General features: G+C 37.5%; 1 protein-coding gene across 1 annotated transcript; it reads left to right on the top strand.

The window, feature by feature from the left end:
* Positions 1 to 1,226: 1,226 nt before the first annotated feature.
* LOC104619918 (intraflagellar transport protein 140 homolog) lies at positions 1,227 to 14,136 on the top strand (the record flags this gene model as incomplete). The annotated part of the gene is made up of 8 exons (XM_010285970.1): positions 1,227 to 1,373; positions 2,581 to 2,802; positions 6,031 to 6,152; positions 6,874 to 7,016; positions 10,510 to 10,685; positions 11,817 to 11,908; positions 13,082 to 13,188; positions 13,988 to 14,136. Coding segments are annotated over exons 1-8 (1,158 nt in total), but the record flags the coding sequence as incomplete, so codon positions are not given.
* Positions 14,137 to 14,802: the final 666 nt, after the last annotated feature.

Here is a 14,802-nt window from a genome sequence, read left to right as displayed (position 1 = left end):
GTGTGAAGGTAAAGATGAATGGATTTTGTTGAAAGATCAAATTGCTTGTTATTAGGCTAACTACACTTGTTTCTGGTTTTATGCCTTGGTAGTTCATGGTGTTCTTTGTAATGTCAGAGGCAAGACACAGAACTACTAATTTATCTAAAAATGTTACCCACCTTTCTCACCTGTCTAATCAAAGATGCTAAATCTGATTACATTTGGTGGGCAGGGGGGAGTAAGACAGCCTTCCTAAAACAAAATATTTATTTTAAGCACTGACAGAATATTTGAAGTAAAGAGACTTGTAAAACAAGAGTCTGTATATGTTTGCTTTACATCCTGTATCGGTGTCCAGTTGGTGACTTGGGCAAATCTGACTGCTGTGCATATGTGTGGCTGCAGGTTCTCAACTCATGGTTTAGCTGCGCAGGAGAAAAAGTCTCTTCCCCTGAAATATGAAGGGAGTCTTTTAAAACTTTCACAGTTGTTTGGTTTTTTTTTCATTTTTGTTTTAGTTTTTTTTGCCAGATATTGGAATTATTTGCTAGTAACTCTTGAGGTGTTTTTCTTTTGAAACCAAGCCAATAAGTTCACACAACACAAATCCCAAAGGCCATCTCTGTATATAAGATATTAAAGATTATTAGTGACTTCCTCCAATTCTGACACACAACTCTGAAAAGAGCATTGCTTTAGGTTCTTTTCCTTGGAACATCAGCACTTATTGAGTATTTTCATTCAAACATAGATAACAGATAGTATAAGTTAAACGAATCTTGCATAATTTCAACAGTACAGGCGCCAACGGTGTGACAAGCTGCTAAAACTTACTTTGAAAGCCCAGATATGAGACTTTACAACATAAAAGCACTCTGCACATTAATGGATATCTTTGGATATGAAGTACTGGAAGTACCTTTCTGGTAAATTCTGTGTTATTTCAGAGTCCTCTGAAATAAGCCAGCGTGAGCCACTGGTGAGAGATTGGTACGAGCCTGTGTGCACTATGAATCTACAGACTACAAGGCTCAGTATTTCTCCGTATTTTTTAAAAATACCACTATGACCTTTTTCATGTCTGTGTAGTACATATTAACAAGGTGATGCTGTAGCTTTCTGTTACATATATTTTACATATACTATATGTAATATAGTGTGTATATATTATATACTTAAGCATACCTGTTAGAAATGTTTGTTTTCCTTGTACAGGTTTGCAGTCTGTGACAGCTTCTGTTGTTATGGCTGTCTATGTGGATCATCGAACGGAAGCTCCCGATTCAGTTGCCTCCGCGTCTCACATAGCATGGCACCCACTTCATCCACTGCTGGCAGTTGCTTCCATCAGCACAGCATCTGGGGGCTGTGTGGATATCTACCTGGAACAGGTGAATAATCAGCAGCTTTGCTTTTGGGCTTGATACCATTTTGCTGGTTTGAAATGTCACTTGAATTCTTGAATCCCTCTTCTCTGAATTTTAATTTCTATCCATGTTCTGTGCTAGCTACGGCATGCCAGATTCATCAGCTACTGATTACATGTATTTTATAAAAAGGTTTTCATAAATTAAGTTGATCTTTCTGTTTAAATTTAATTTTTACAGGCTTTCCATCTTGTTTGTGATGGTTACTGATTCACTTTTTACTTCTCATAGTGTGAGAATTTCAGGCTTAAAAGTAAAATGGACACATGCTGCTGCTTTTTTTTTTTTTTAATGTGAGTGAATAAAATGTACTAAGAAATGTAAATTAAAAAAAACATTCCTCCACCTTGAGACTGAGCTGATTTGCTATACTCAGCTTGTTCCATTTGAGTAGGTTGTTTCCTAGTACAGTTTCTGCTTGTAGACAGATATTTCAATTGCATACTCTAAGCTTTACATAAGAGACTTGCGTAGGACTTTGGTTTGCATAATTTTCAGGAAAAAAGTATGCTATTAGGGAAATGGTAATACAAGTTATCTAGCAGCAGACGTACTGGAAATGTACTACTAATATGAGTAGCCTGTAAAATATATACTTTCCAAAGTGCGTTACGAAAAATTGTCATCCAAATTTTACAAATGGAAAAATAAGTACATAGAGAGGTTAAATGATTTGCCTGAAATATTATTGCAAACCATGCTCAAAGGAATGTCTACCTTTAAGAGCTGTTTAAGCATTAGTTTATTCTGTGTCCTCAGTGGGGTGGTTCTCTTTCACAAGTTGAGTTTTTTATCTTGAAATGTGCTCGAAGCAGTCTTGTGCTTCATACAGGAGTAAAAGCTTGATATTCAGTGAGAGCTGCTCATGTATGCTGTGAGAGAAGAATAGCCTGGAAAAGCAGAGTGAGGCAGTCACTTCAACACTGCTGTGTTTTCATTAGCAATTTTCAAGTGGATGTAGTGCATGTTGTAGCACACTTTTATGCATGGGAAATAGCTGTAAAGACAATTTGTATAGCCACTTCATATCTCTTGCAGGAAGCTCTATTACATGCCAGTCCTTTATCACAGAAAAAATACCTTGTTGGTTGGGACGCGAATCTGAAGGTTTAGCTGCATCCTTGTGCTGAGTTTCCATTGCACAGAGCTTGCACTTGATTTCTATTTGCAGGGAGAACATGTGTCCCATGCACATGTTGAGAGAAGCTTTCAGGTCACATCACTTTCCTGGCACCCTTCCAGACCGATTCTTGCCACAGGCTGGGAGACGGGAGAAGTTGTGATACTTAACAAACAAGACAAGGAGGACCACACTGTCCCACCAAATCATAACGCCAAAATTGCAGTCCTAAACTGGAGTACAAATGGTACCCACCTTGTGTCTGGCGACAGGGTGAGTATTTGAAATGCCAAATGCGTGTTTGATGTGGACCACAGTGTTGCGATCCCTGCGATGGGAAGGGATTATGGAACAGATTGGTAGGGGAAGGGATAGTTGTGGAGGAGATGGAATTCCTCACTTTAGGTACAAATTAAAACTGTTAGGGAGTAAAATCAAATCTCTCGGTGTTTTAACTTTTTCTACAATACTTGTTGCTGTTTTATCAATTTATCTTTAAATAAAAGGGTATCTGATCTCAGTATGAGCTGAGCAGTAGATTAGGGTTTAAGGCTATTTAATGTATGGGGTAATTGAGGTGTAGACAATTTGAATTATTTGCTCCTGTCTATGCACAAATTTTGTGGCAGACTCAGGAATAAAGCCCAGATGTTGAGAAACAAATTCCAGCTACAACATATTCATCTGTAGTGAGTGCATAGCAATGCTCACTTAAGTACAAAAAGTGCACACTAATAATCTCTCTTTGTTCTGTTTTTATTAATACTCTAAAAATGAGTCAAACTTATTGTATGGAAAATATGTTGAGGAAATACTTGAAATTTGACAATTTTTATTTCTTGATGAGCTGGTTGCCCTTTTTATATAGTGAAATTAGAAACTAGCTATTGAATATTTAGTATTCAGCATGAAGTATTCATAGAAGATTATGGTTTCGCCAGTTCTTGAGTCAGCAAACAAAAAAAAAAAAGTGGGTCTTTCTATATTTTCCCTGATATAAACTTGAGCTTGTACAAGTATTTCAGTTCTGCTCTTTGAGAATTCTTACTGATATGAGTCAGAGGAAAATACAACTTTAAGTCATTGTTTGTAAAATTCTGTTGCTGCATTTGACAGAAATGCAGAAATTCAAAATTGACTAAAAAATTAATTTATGCTCTTCTTTATTAGAAAAGAGAAAATACTGCCCAGACAAAAGAAGGTGACACACAGTGTAACTGAGGCCTTATTTATATGGCGATAATACATTAGTGTAGTTTACATTAACCCTACGTTTATGAACAAACTTTTAAAAAAATTATTTATTTGGTGTCAGATCACAGTAATGACATCATCTTAAATCAGATATAGCCATTCTTGTAAGCAAATTTAACAATTTTATAGACTCATCCTAACTGCTCCTCTGATGAGAATATTAATCAAAGTGGAATAAGCAGTGGTTTCAAGGAAATGCCTTAACATGACAAAACAAAGCCTATGCATGTGTTGACGTGAATGCTCTTCAGTTACACATAGTTTCAGTTGCTGTAGTTGGAAAGACCAACCTCAATAGGCAGAACAGCAGCACACTGGAACTCAGAAAAGTTCATTGTTGCAAAATAGCTGTGTTACCCCCTGCGGACACTGAAATACCCAGCTGAGCACAGTTCAAGGTGCTCCCTGGTGTCCCTGGCCAATGAAATGTGGGTCCTTAAAAGGCTGGTTTCTATAATGAAAGCCTATTTATAAAGCAAATAGCCTTTATAACAAGAAGCTAAAACTTTGGTTTGTTAAGAATGATTGGGAAGATACAGGATGCCTTAAGAGTAAAGCTTATAGATGATAATGTCAATGTCCTTTGTCCTTTTCAAATACTATTTGAAAACAGACCTGTTCTGCATCCTTTCTATAACCAGTCACTCTTAGAAGAGGTAGTGAGCTTTTTTATTTCCAAACTCAGAACTGAGTTCGCAACTAGGTTGTCTGGATACAGGATTGGATAACTAGAACTGGATGGAAGGAAGGTCATCAGCTTTATAAAGCTGCAGACTTTTCCTCCAGCTTATAAACAGTGCAGGTTTTCTTAGTTGGGATCCCTGGAATTTGGTGACTTAAAAAAAGTGAGAGGAGGAGCCAACAGGATATGAACTTTCAGATTATAGGATCCTGTGATTTCCAGAGGTAACCAGAAAACACTGTATGAACCGCAAGTGGCCTCTTGGAAGAGGAGTACAGCAGTTTCACATTTGCACAGCTGGGTCACATTCTTTAAGACGTAAGAGACAGCATTGCACTTAATAAACAGTTTTGCGTGGTATAAATTAATCATGTTACTGCTGAAAGAAGTTAAAACTTTGATTCTCGATTCTTAGGAAAAAAAGAAAGAAATGTTACCTTAGAAGGCCTCAGCTGCATCTTGTGTGGCTTCTCATTAGGACTGTGAAGAAGAAATGTTTAGAGACCACTGCTGCTAGTCTTTCACTTCTAGAAAGACTATACTCCACTGAAAATAATAATGAAAAATAAATTTTAATACCACTTTTATTGTTATCTATCTTAATGAAAGAAATTGAACTTCATATTGCAAGTTGTTACTATTTTTTTCATGTAATGCTTACACAGAGGGCCTCCAAAAGCAATTTGGTTCCCCAAGCACTAACATAACAACAACAATAAATAATAATCTTAAAATTCCAGCTGTGACACTGTAGTGTAAATCAGTTTGTTGCAATGGTTAATGTCTATGTCATGCTGAACTGTCTTTTCGCCCCTCTGCTTTCTCCATTCCTTCCAGTCACCAGGGGTTTGATGCTTATTCTGCAAAATGTGTGTTACGTTCAGAACCTGTGCCAGCTTACATTGACTACTGTTGAATTAATTAGCTAACCAGTCTTCCTTTCTTCAGCATCCATGATTCTTCTAGTTACTAAGTTCTGTTTCTAAAAATAAACCTTTGTTATACTTGAATGTCTACTCTGAAAGAAGAGGAAAGCTCCAGAAATTCTGAAATTCTTTCCTTAGATTATCTGCATCCTGTGACTTCACATGTGTCTAATCACATACCCATGCTCATCTATATCAGTGTTACATGCACTTACTCAGGGATGTGCATCTTACACTTTACTGTCCTTAATCTCAGTATCTTTTCTTTTAGCAATGAGTTACTTGCAAGGACGAAGTGGAAAGGGAGTTACCTAAACAAATACTTGCATATGCTACCTGCAGAGGAAAACCAAGCTGTTCCACTTAATTTCTCTGGCAGTGCTGTTTTACTAAGAATGGATATGACCAAGAAGCTTTTTTAGATAACTTGATTTTAAATAAGCAATTAATATAATGTTAAAGATAATTTTTATTCCTCGTGGCTTAGTTTTAAGTGGGAGTAATTGTATGTGTCAACTAAATGAAAGGAAGGGTATTGCTCCGTCAATAAAATGTTTATTTTTATGTGCACCGGGTACCTGGAGTCTGTATTTTCATCTGTGTGCAAAGCGGAATGAATTAACTGTTTTCTTTTGCTAGCATGGTGTCTTGGTTCTATGGAGAATGGACCAGCGAGGCAGAGTGCAGGGTCCTGCCCTGCTGAAACACGAGTATGGAAAATGTCTGTCTCACTGTGTCTTTCGACCACCCCATCCTGGCGAGTAAGTATTGTGCCCCATCAGAGCATTGGTAGACCAGGTCTTTCTCTTGTTCCACAACAAGAAAATCCTACTCACAGACAAACCTTTTTTAAAAAAATATATGAAGATCCCAGTTATTCTCCTAACTGTCCTTTATTTCCATCTTCTTCTCCCACTCTAGTAGCTGGCTATTTGTGTCCTGTATGCAGCAACAGATCTTCTTCCTTTTGTCCATACATTTCTCTCTGTTGCTGTTGACTCTTATTTCTTTAGTTCTTCTAATTAGCAATGTTTCTGCTTTTCACAATCAGCAAGCACACTGAAAACACAATTATCTGTGGAATTATTGACAAGAATAATTAAATTAAAAGTCAGTTCTTAAACATTATTATTTTTTCCTCTCCAAGCAAGAAATAGGAAATAGCTCTAGTAAAAAAAAAAAAAAAAAAAAAAAAGAAGAGGAGGAAAGAAAGAAAGAATATCCTTGTCCTTGTCTGGGCCACTTCTGTTTCACATCTCTGTAAAAATAATAATGCGTATGAAAAAAAAAGTGAAACACTGCAAATGAAAACCAGTATTAAAATTTTACTTTGTATCTTTTGGAGTTTGTCCTTTTTCCAGTCAGTGTATAAAACATCTTTGTTCTCTCTTTACAATATGTTTTATTAACTAGTCATCCATTCTTTGAGATGGAAAGTACTCTGTTATGGAAGGAATTGGTAATTAAGTATGTCTTTTGCAGGGACTTCATACAGCTGGCAAAAGCAGCTGTGGGTGGTGATGAGAAGGCCTTGGATATGTTTAACTGGAGAAAAACTGGAACGGGAACATCTCTGAAAATGGGACTCCAGGAAGGACAGTCCTTCTTTATCACTTTGACAGATGGTAAGAGCAAAACCACATTTCCAGTATGCTGGAAATTTGTCTCCTTAATGCTTCAGAATAGATCAGTGCACAATAGTCCTGTTTTCATGTCAAACATCTGGAGTATAACCACATGTCCATCATATTCATATATCCAACATGATAGAGTATTCAAAGGAGTTGAAGAATATTTGGTAAGAACAAATGAATACAGTTATTAAAATCTTAGCATCTTCAGGGTGACTTGTCTCCAAAAGGACGCCATACGTATTGGCTTAGTCAGGTTCCTGAAGAAGTGAGTGTAAGGAAAGTGATCTCTAACACCTAAGTGTAAATAGAATTAGAAGTTGTTGGTATTTTGTGTAAAGCTTCAAAATAATGCACATGTTGTGTGTTTTTTTCCAGAAATAGGCAAATGCTTCTAGAACGTACTTTTTAAACTAAATTATTAATTTATTTTTTCTCTCATGCTTTGAAATGAGGCTTCAGTCAAAGGAAGCAAAAAAGTCTGAATATTTGTTTTTTTAGTTTTCTTCCTAATATTGTTTCTTCCCTGCCATTTGTCTTTTCCTCTGCCTTTTATTGTTCTGGGTACTAGTTTTCTCCCAGCTTGTTTTCTTCTGACCCCAGTCGTTCTCGTGATGCATTCTATCCCTCTAACCTGTTAACTCGTTGGACCAGAGCCAGAACGTATGTGATGAGTATTGTAATGAGTATGTTTCTGGTAGGTGATTTGAGTATGTAATCCTAACTCGATTCAAGCGTTAACTACTCCGAAAAACATTTAAGTTATGCTAGTTCTGCAGCTCCGTTACAGTTTGATGCAGCGTTTACATTGTCAAGACTGAGACCCATCATTCACACCGGTATAGCTGCCATATGCATGCCGCCCAGCTGCACGCTCCTCCTGCAGAACAGTGGTCTGTACCTTCATTTGATTTGTGAGTTACAAAGCCTCTTTACTAGGTATGAACCATTTAAATGAAAAGCGGGTACAGGGCACTTCTTAGATGTATGAGGAGAGAACCTTTGAGTAGCTGTGGCTGTTGGAGCCTCGCTTGCACAGCAGCTGTTGCGGTGGTACACAGCCCCATCTAGGGACAGGCTCTATCCTGCGAGCGACTCTCCTTCACATCTTGGTTTTGGGCCGCCTGTTCAAACTTTTTCAGATTTCAGTGAAATGACACTCAGTGTTTCTTTTGAGCAGTCTTATTGCTTAAGTTGACCTGCGCATGTGTATTTTGGACCCAGTTCTTAATCTAGCTAGTTATCTGTCATAACTTCAGAATCAGTTAATGTTTTCGTAGGGCTTAAATGTGACCTGTGAATTTGCTCTGAAGTATGGATTCTCAGCCCAAACTTGTTTAATTAAAATGGATTAAAAACCATTCTTATCGCATACTTTTAAATATCTCAAAAGAGATTTGACTAAAGACAGTAGAGCATCTTTTAAAGCAAAAGTAAATAAACAATTAAGCTCCTCCACAAAGCCCAAAATAAAATGGAAGAACCTCCCAAATTTCAAGGATTTTTTAGTCTAGATATTTTTTGATGCTTCCAAAGCACTGATCATTGCAGTAAAACAATAGATGCAATTCAGGTAATATGTTACATGAGGTGCTCTTCTAAAGAGAGGATAACTGAACTGATAACAATTTTCAGAGGCTGTTTTGCAACACTTTCCATGAGCACAAAGACTCATCTTATTAGTGAGTGTTTGAGATGACTGGCACAGGTGCTGGGACGTGACCTGAATAGTGGAAGTCGTCCTGGTATTTTTACTGCATCCACGTTTGTTTGTCTTCACTACAGACATTTTAGGTCATCAGTAATAATCCTTTTCTGGTCCACTTCATATTTCCTAAACCACATACACTTACTGCTGCTTTTTCTTTTTTGAATCTCAGAGTTATTTGCTCTACTGAATTAGCTCAGATTTGTTAACTTTTGAGATTAGTCCCTTGTGTGATACAGTGTGAAAACTTTCTTAAAGTTAGTCAGAAAGCTATAACCCTCTCCCAAACCGCTTAAGTAGCTTCAAAATAGTGGGTAATGTCATCTGTGCGATACCTGATACTTTGTACGGTAATGTCCAAGTATAGAAGGTTAATTTAATTTATGAAACAATTTCAGATGGCAAATAAAATCAAGGGACTGTACATTTCTTGTAAAAGATCCCATAAAACTGAGATTCGGTAGATGATAGACTACTGCGAAGTATTACTACAATAAACAGATATCTGTATGATGGAAAATGCTCCATTGGAGAACTATCCCAACAATCCCTGGTATCAGTACAGACTGGGTGATGAATGGAGAGCAGCCCTGTGGAGAAGAAATTGAGTGTACTGGTGAGTGAAAAGCTGGACATGAGCCGGCAACATGCGCTCGCAGCCCAGAAAGCCAATTGTATCCTGGGCTGCACCCAAAGCAGCGTGGCCAGCAGGGCGAGGGAGGGGATTCGAGCCCTCAGCACAGGAAAGACATGGACCTGTTGGAGCGGGGACAGAGGAGGCCATAAAAATGATCCAAGGGCTGGAAGAACCTCTCCCATGAAGAAAGATTTGAGAGAGCTGGGGGGGTTCAGTCTGGAGAAGAGAAGGCTCCGGGGACACCTTATTGCAGCCTGCCAGGACTTAAAGGGGTCTTAGGAGAAAACATTTTAGCATGGATCCTTAATGTTCATTCCTACACGCTTGTGTTTTCTGCTTCAGCTTTTGGGGGAAAATATTACTTCATTTCACAGAGTTTTTTGATTTGCACTGGTTTGAAGTGCCACGTTTATATGATTTGCTAAGGAATTACGTATGTGTGTGGCATGAGATCTGTCAGATTTCGATGACTTCATTTGTTTGTGTGATATCTGTAACACCATTTGCAAAATGCTATGGAGCATTCTGGGGTTTTTCACTGGGTAGACCTGTGCATGATTGATACAGTTAACCAAATGATAATGGCTTTTAAAACGTTGATATGTGCTGTAGTTGCCAAGTTGCGCACTATGTTGTCAGTGTTCTTAGAAAGACACTATCCATTTGCTTGTGAAACTAATGTAGAAAAGCTGTGTTTAGTGCATGTGGTAGGGTGTTTCTAAACAATGAAGAACTTCATATCCACAGTTTTCTGTAATCTAGATGCTGCTGTAAATTGTACCAATTCTTATCTGTCATTCTTCTTTCACAAATTATTATTAATACTGAAGACTTCAGAAGCCATCATTCATGCACACATATGCAGAAAGTTTACTTTTAGTTTAAAGTTATTTAAATGATGGCACTTAAATTATTCCCCTCTGGTTTTCCTAGATGGGGAAAAAGTGAATAAGTTTTGTTTTATTGCTCTGGTCAACTTTCATAGTCTGTATCCTGAGACAAATTAGAAGACAAAAGAATTGTGATTATTTTTACCTTTTCAGCACTTGAGGAATATTTTATTACGCTAGAAAGCAGCAACTTTGATTTTTGTAGCTAAAAATTGTTGAATAAAAAATATACCTTGTTTATGTGTACTACAGGTTCTGTGCATTATGTGAATGAGAAAGGAAAGACAAGGCATGTATTGTCCACAGATAGCCTGGTCCGAAAGCTTCTGTTCATGGAGGAAAGAGATGTTTTAATTGTAATAACAGAGAACCTGCAATTGTCCTTGCATGCAGTTACTCTCGAGGGAGAGGCAGAAGAGCTCATGAAGGTAAGGGGCAGACTACAGAGTACAGTTGCAATGTTTAATCTTTATAAGAATTTGTTACAGTTTTTTGATTGTAACTTTTTTTGCTTACAAATGAATGAATTCTCATTTTTGTTTCTCAGGTCATACCTTAATGAGCAAATATATGCTCATCTAGAAGTGGAGTAGAGTGATGTGTTATTGAACTTGGAAAGATGATTTTCATCTTGCCTTCCTGGGTTTTTTTGGGGTTTTTTTAGTTTCTTTCATTTTGACCTTATGTTAATCCCTTTATGCTTAATTTACCTTGTCTTGGAGAAGAATTGAAAATTCCAGTATAATCAAATATTTCTTAAAATGTCTTGTGGATAAATAGTTGCTAATCTGCATCCTCGGTTTTATTATCATCAGTTGCTCAGAGGGGTCTTGTCTTTCAGATTAGTAGGAGCCGCACCTCCTCTTGGTGGTATTGTCTTTGTCTGCAAATCTGAAAGACAGTTTAGCTCTCCCATTGTGAAAGTGTTCTTCAGAGCTGCAGAGGCTAGGAAGCTTTTAAAAAATAACAACCCACAAGTCACAGAATCACAAATAATAAAGTGGTGACCCAAAAATTATTGTGTAGGGACAAAAACCAAACTGACCTCATCCAGGACTTATAATCATCTTGGCTCAAATAAAATACGGTACTGCTGGGCAATCCTGCTTGGGGGGATGGAACCCAAACCTCCACCTTCCTAAGATTTTTTTTTTTTCTTTTTCTCTAAGATTGAAAAAGACTGAGCATTTGTGTATTACAGGAGTGTCCACTTCTTATTAATCATTATTTCTTTTTGACTAAGAGGAAGATTTGGTATTTCACATTTTAAAGAAATCTTTATCAGGTTCTAAGAGAAGATCTAATACAAGAGAAAAAACTGCTCCTTACCTACTTAATTAACCCACTACAAGGTTTCTTTTATTTATACGTCATATACTTGATGCATTTAGTGGTGATCACTGCCCGACAGAAACTGTTGGTCTATCTGAACTGACAGACAGGTCTAGTTTTTCTTATATTTTAACGTTTTACCCAAACTAGGCAATTCAGATACTTACTGTCTTTCAGTGTGTTCCTCCTACCTTATGTAAATTTATTTATTAACTTATGGTTAACAGGTGAAGTTGAGTGGGAAGATAGGTCATTCTGCAGACATCATTTTAATAGACCATAGCCTTGTTGTTACAGCACTAGGTGAGACGGTCATCAGGTAAGAATCCTGTTTTAAACCTGTTCTGGCTGCCCATGAGAAGTGCCAGCTAAAAGGTTAATGGTCTGTAATGCACTGAATAGTTTACTGAGCTGTTGGGTTTTTTTTAAACAATAATGAAAAAACTTACAATATTTTCTAATTTTGTTTCTCAAAATAAATACAGACATGAAAAATCTGTTTCCTTAAGGACAAAAACTAATTCTATGTATCTTTCTTTCTAGTTATTTTGTCAGGCAGTACTACCCAAACATGTTAGTTTCTGAGTGCTGTTATTGGTTTCTTCTGAGAATATATCCATGTGGGTTTTTTGCGTGAAAAAGACAATCACTTTACTGTTCTTTCCATTGTTATTGTCTGATTCTTAGGATAGTTGTCGCATCAGCAACAGTAAAAAAAGTGAATTTTTTTTTTTTTTTTTTTTTTTAAAAGCTTTTCAGGATGTTTCTCTGTTACTGTAATATAATACAAGTATTTTGGTTACTGCTATCCCTAATTCTTTAAACCAAGTATGTTACTTTGCCATGCTGCTAAGGTACCATGTTCTATAGTTTTTAGCTTTTCACATCCTTTTAAAGAAGGTATTACATCTTCTTTTTCCTGTCTTTAATATGCCTTGCTCTACCTGTTTCCTCTTAACTTTTTGGGGGTCGGGGTGTTCCATTAACGTGAGTAGTTCACTTTCTCGAGCCTCTCTCTGCTACTATCAGACAAAATCATCTGTTAGTTTTGTGCGAATGTGGTAAAGACCAAGTATCAAGTAGGAATATATTTGATGACAATGTTTAGTTCTAGAAAATACATCTGGAATCCAAAGAACTACTGGTTACCCAAGGAACATTCTTAAAACAGAGGAGGAAGTATAAGTAGGGAGGAGGAAAACTACAACTAGACCTCACTTTTTTTCTTAAAGCTGGGTTTGCTTCTGACTCCTTTCTTCATAGGAGAATATCACAAAACATGCTGCAGATAAAAAAGTCAAAGGAAAAGGAAGGAGATTGTTAAGGAATTCACATTCCAGAGGCAGCTGCTGGCAATTTAGTTTTAAAAAATGAATGATCTGGGCATTGTGGAAATAGCAAATTATTGCCATGTATAGCATCTTATTGACTGTGTTTAGCAAGACACCTGGAAGGAAAAGCATTGTTAACACTCTTGTTTTGTGTACCTTAGGTTCTGGGATTTGGACCGAGATGAGAACTATGTGCTCTCCCCAGATGTGCAATTTGGCTTTGAGGGAGGAGAATGTATTAACTGTGTTTCTTACTGCAGTGCTAAAGGTGAGAAATAGCATGGCAGCTGTGATCTCTGGATCCTAAACCTTCTCAAACCTCATGAACCCCGTGGTCATGTCAGTATGTTTGTCTTGTTACTGAGGGTTTCAGTAACAGCATCTGACGTAGAAATGTTTTAGTTCAGATCACGAGTGTGCTTTTGAAGGTACAATGAGATCATTCAATACTCACCACACTTTGTCTCAATGTGGAGTTGTCTCTGGGCACACAAGCTAGATTCCGTTTGATGACACTAGACTGGTACAGATACTCCTGGAGTACACCTAATGCACTCCAACATGTTATGGGCACAGAGTCCACAAGCCCACACTAAAGCTAATGCAAAATAGAACTCACCAAACGTATATAGAGTGGACGTCAGGTCCTTAAAACTGATGTTTCCTACAGAGCTACTCCTATGCATCACCTCGTTTGCCATCATAGGTGTAGCTAGTGTCTGCTAGAATGGTTTTCAGTGATGACTTGCCCATGGTGACTACAAAACCAGCTATTCAAAAATAAACGGTTAAAATGAAATCAGTCTGATACATTTAAAAGAGAACTTAATCTGGTATCTTATAAAACGGGCCTTGCCACATGAAACTTCTCCCATTGTTTCTCCAGAAGGTTTCTCCAGTTCAGGATTAGGATGCTGGTTTGCAGGAAGGCAAAGAAATGGATGCTTCTAGAAAAAGCCTTCTCAGTACCTCAGAATCAGAGCTAGGCTGCCTGCTACTTTGTATAATGTGCGTTTGTTTTTCTGAAATTTAAGATATGAAATGGCTAAAAGCTTTGTGAATGGCAGGTCTCTTAGCGGCTGGTACTAACAAAGGGAGAATAGCTATGTGGAGGAAAGCAGCAGGATCTGATCAGAGCATACAGGCTTTGGAGGGCAAGGAGAAGTGGAAGCTCCAGACACCTACAGAACTTGAAGGAAATGTCACTCAGATAAAGGTAAGACAGGAAAGAGTCTTCTTGCATGTTAGGACTTCACAAACATTAGATGAATAAATCATCTTTGCGAAACAGATGAATGTGATTGCTATCATATAGATATGTGCACCAGCAGAGGCTCGTCCTCCTTCAGAAGAAGGAGGAAAAACCATCAGGATCAAGTAACTTTTAAAATTGAAATGGGCAGAAATATTACCTATTTGTAGCTATTCTGTTACAGGCAAGGTTGAAATACTCAGCAAGATAACACACTGAAATGCAAATACATCTCTTTAGGAGAATTAGCAGTCATGGCACCTTTAAATGCAAACATCTGTCTGTTATATGTCTCATTGATAAACCCTTTGGATTCAGCACCCTGAGATTATTTTCTGGAAAAGATAGGTTGTCAGAAATGTCAAATTTACATAAATTTATTAAAATAGGAAGCAAGAAAATCTGACTAAATGCATGATGTAATTTGTAGATAATTTTCTTCTTATCAGTCACTTTCTCAATGTAAAGCTTGCTCTTACAGGTAGTTGCAAAAATAAAAAGATGTATTTACAACCAAATATTATTTGGTGAGAAGATGTGCCATCGCTGGGTAAAGAACTGGCTGGACAGCTTGAGCTCAGAGAGTTGCGGTGAATGGAGTTAAATCCGTCTGGCGGCCAGTCACAAGCG

Source organism: Phaethon lepturus, unplaced genomic scaffold (assembly GCF_000687285.1).
Source record: "Phaethon lepturus isolate BGI_N335 unplaced genomic scaffold, ASM68728v1 scaffold21864, whole genome shotgun sequence".
NCBI lineage: Eukaryota > Metazoa > Chordata > Aves > Phaethontiformes > Phaethontidae > Phaethon > Phaethon lepturus.
Note: the sequence above shows the minus strand (reverse complement) of the source record. Positions and strands in the feature narration are given on the sequence as shown.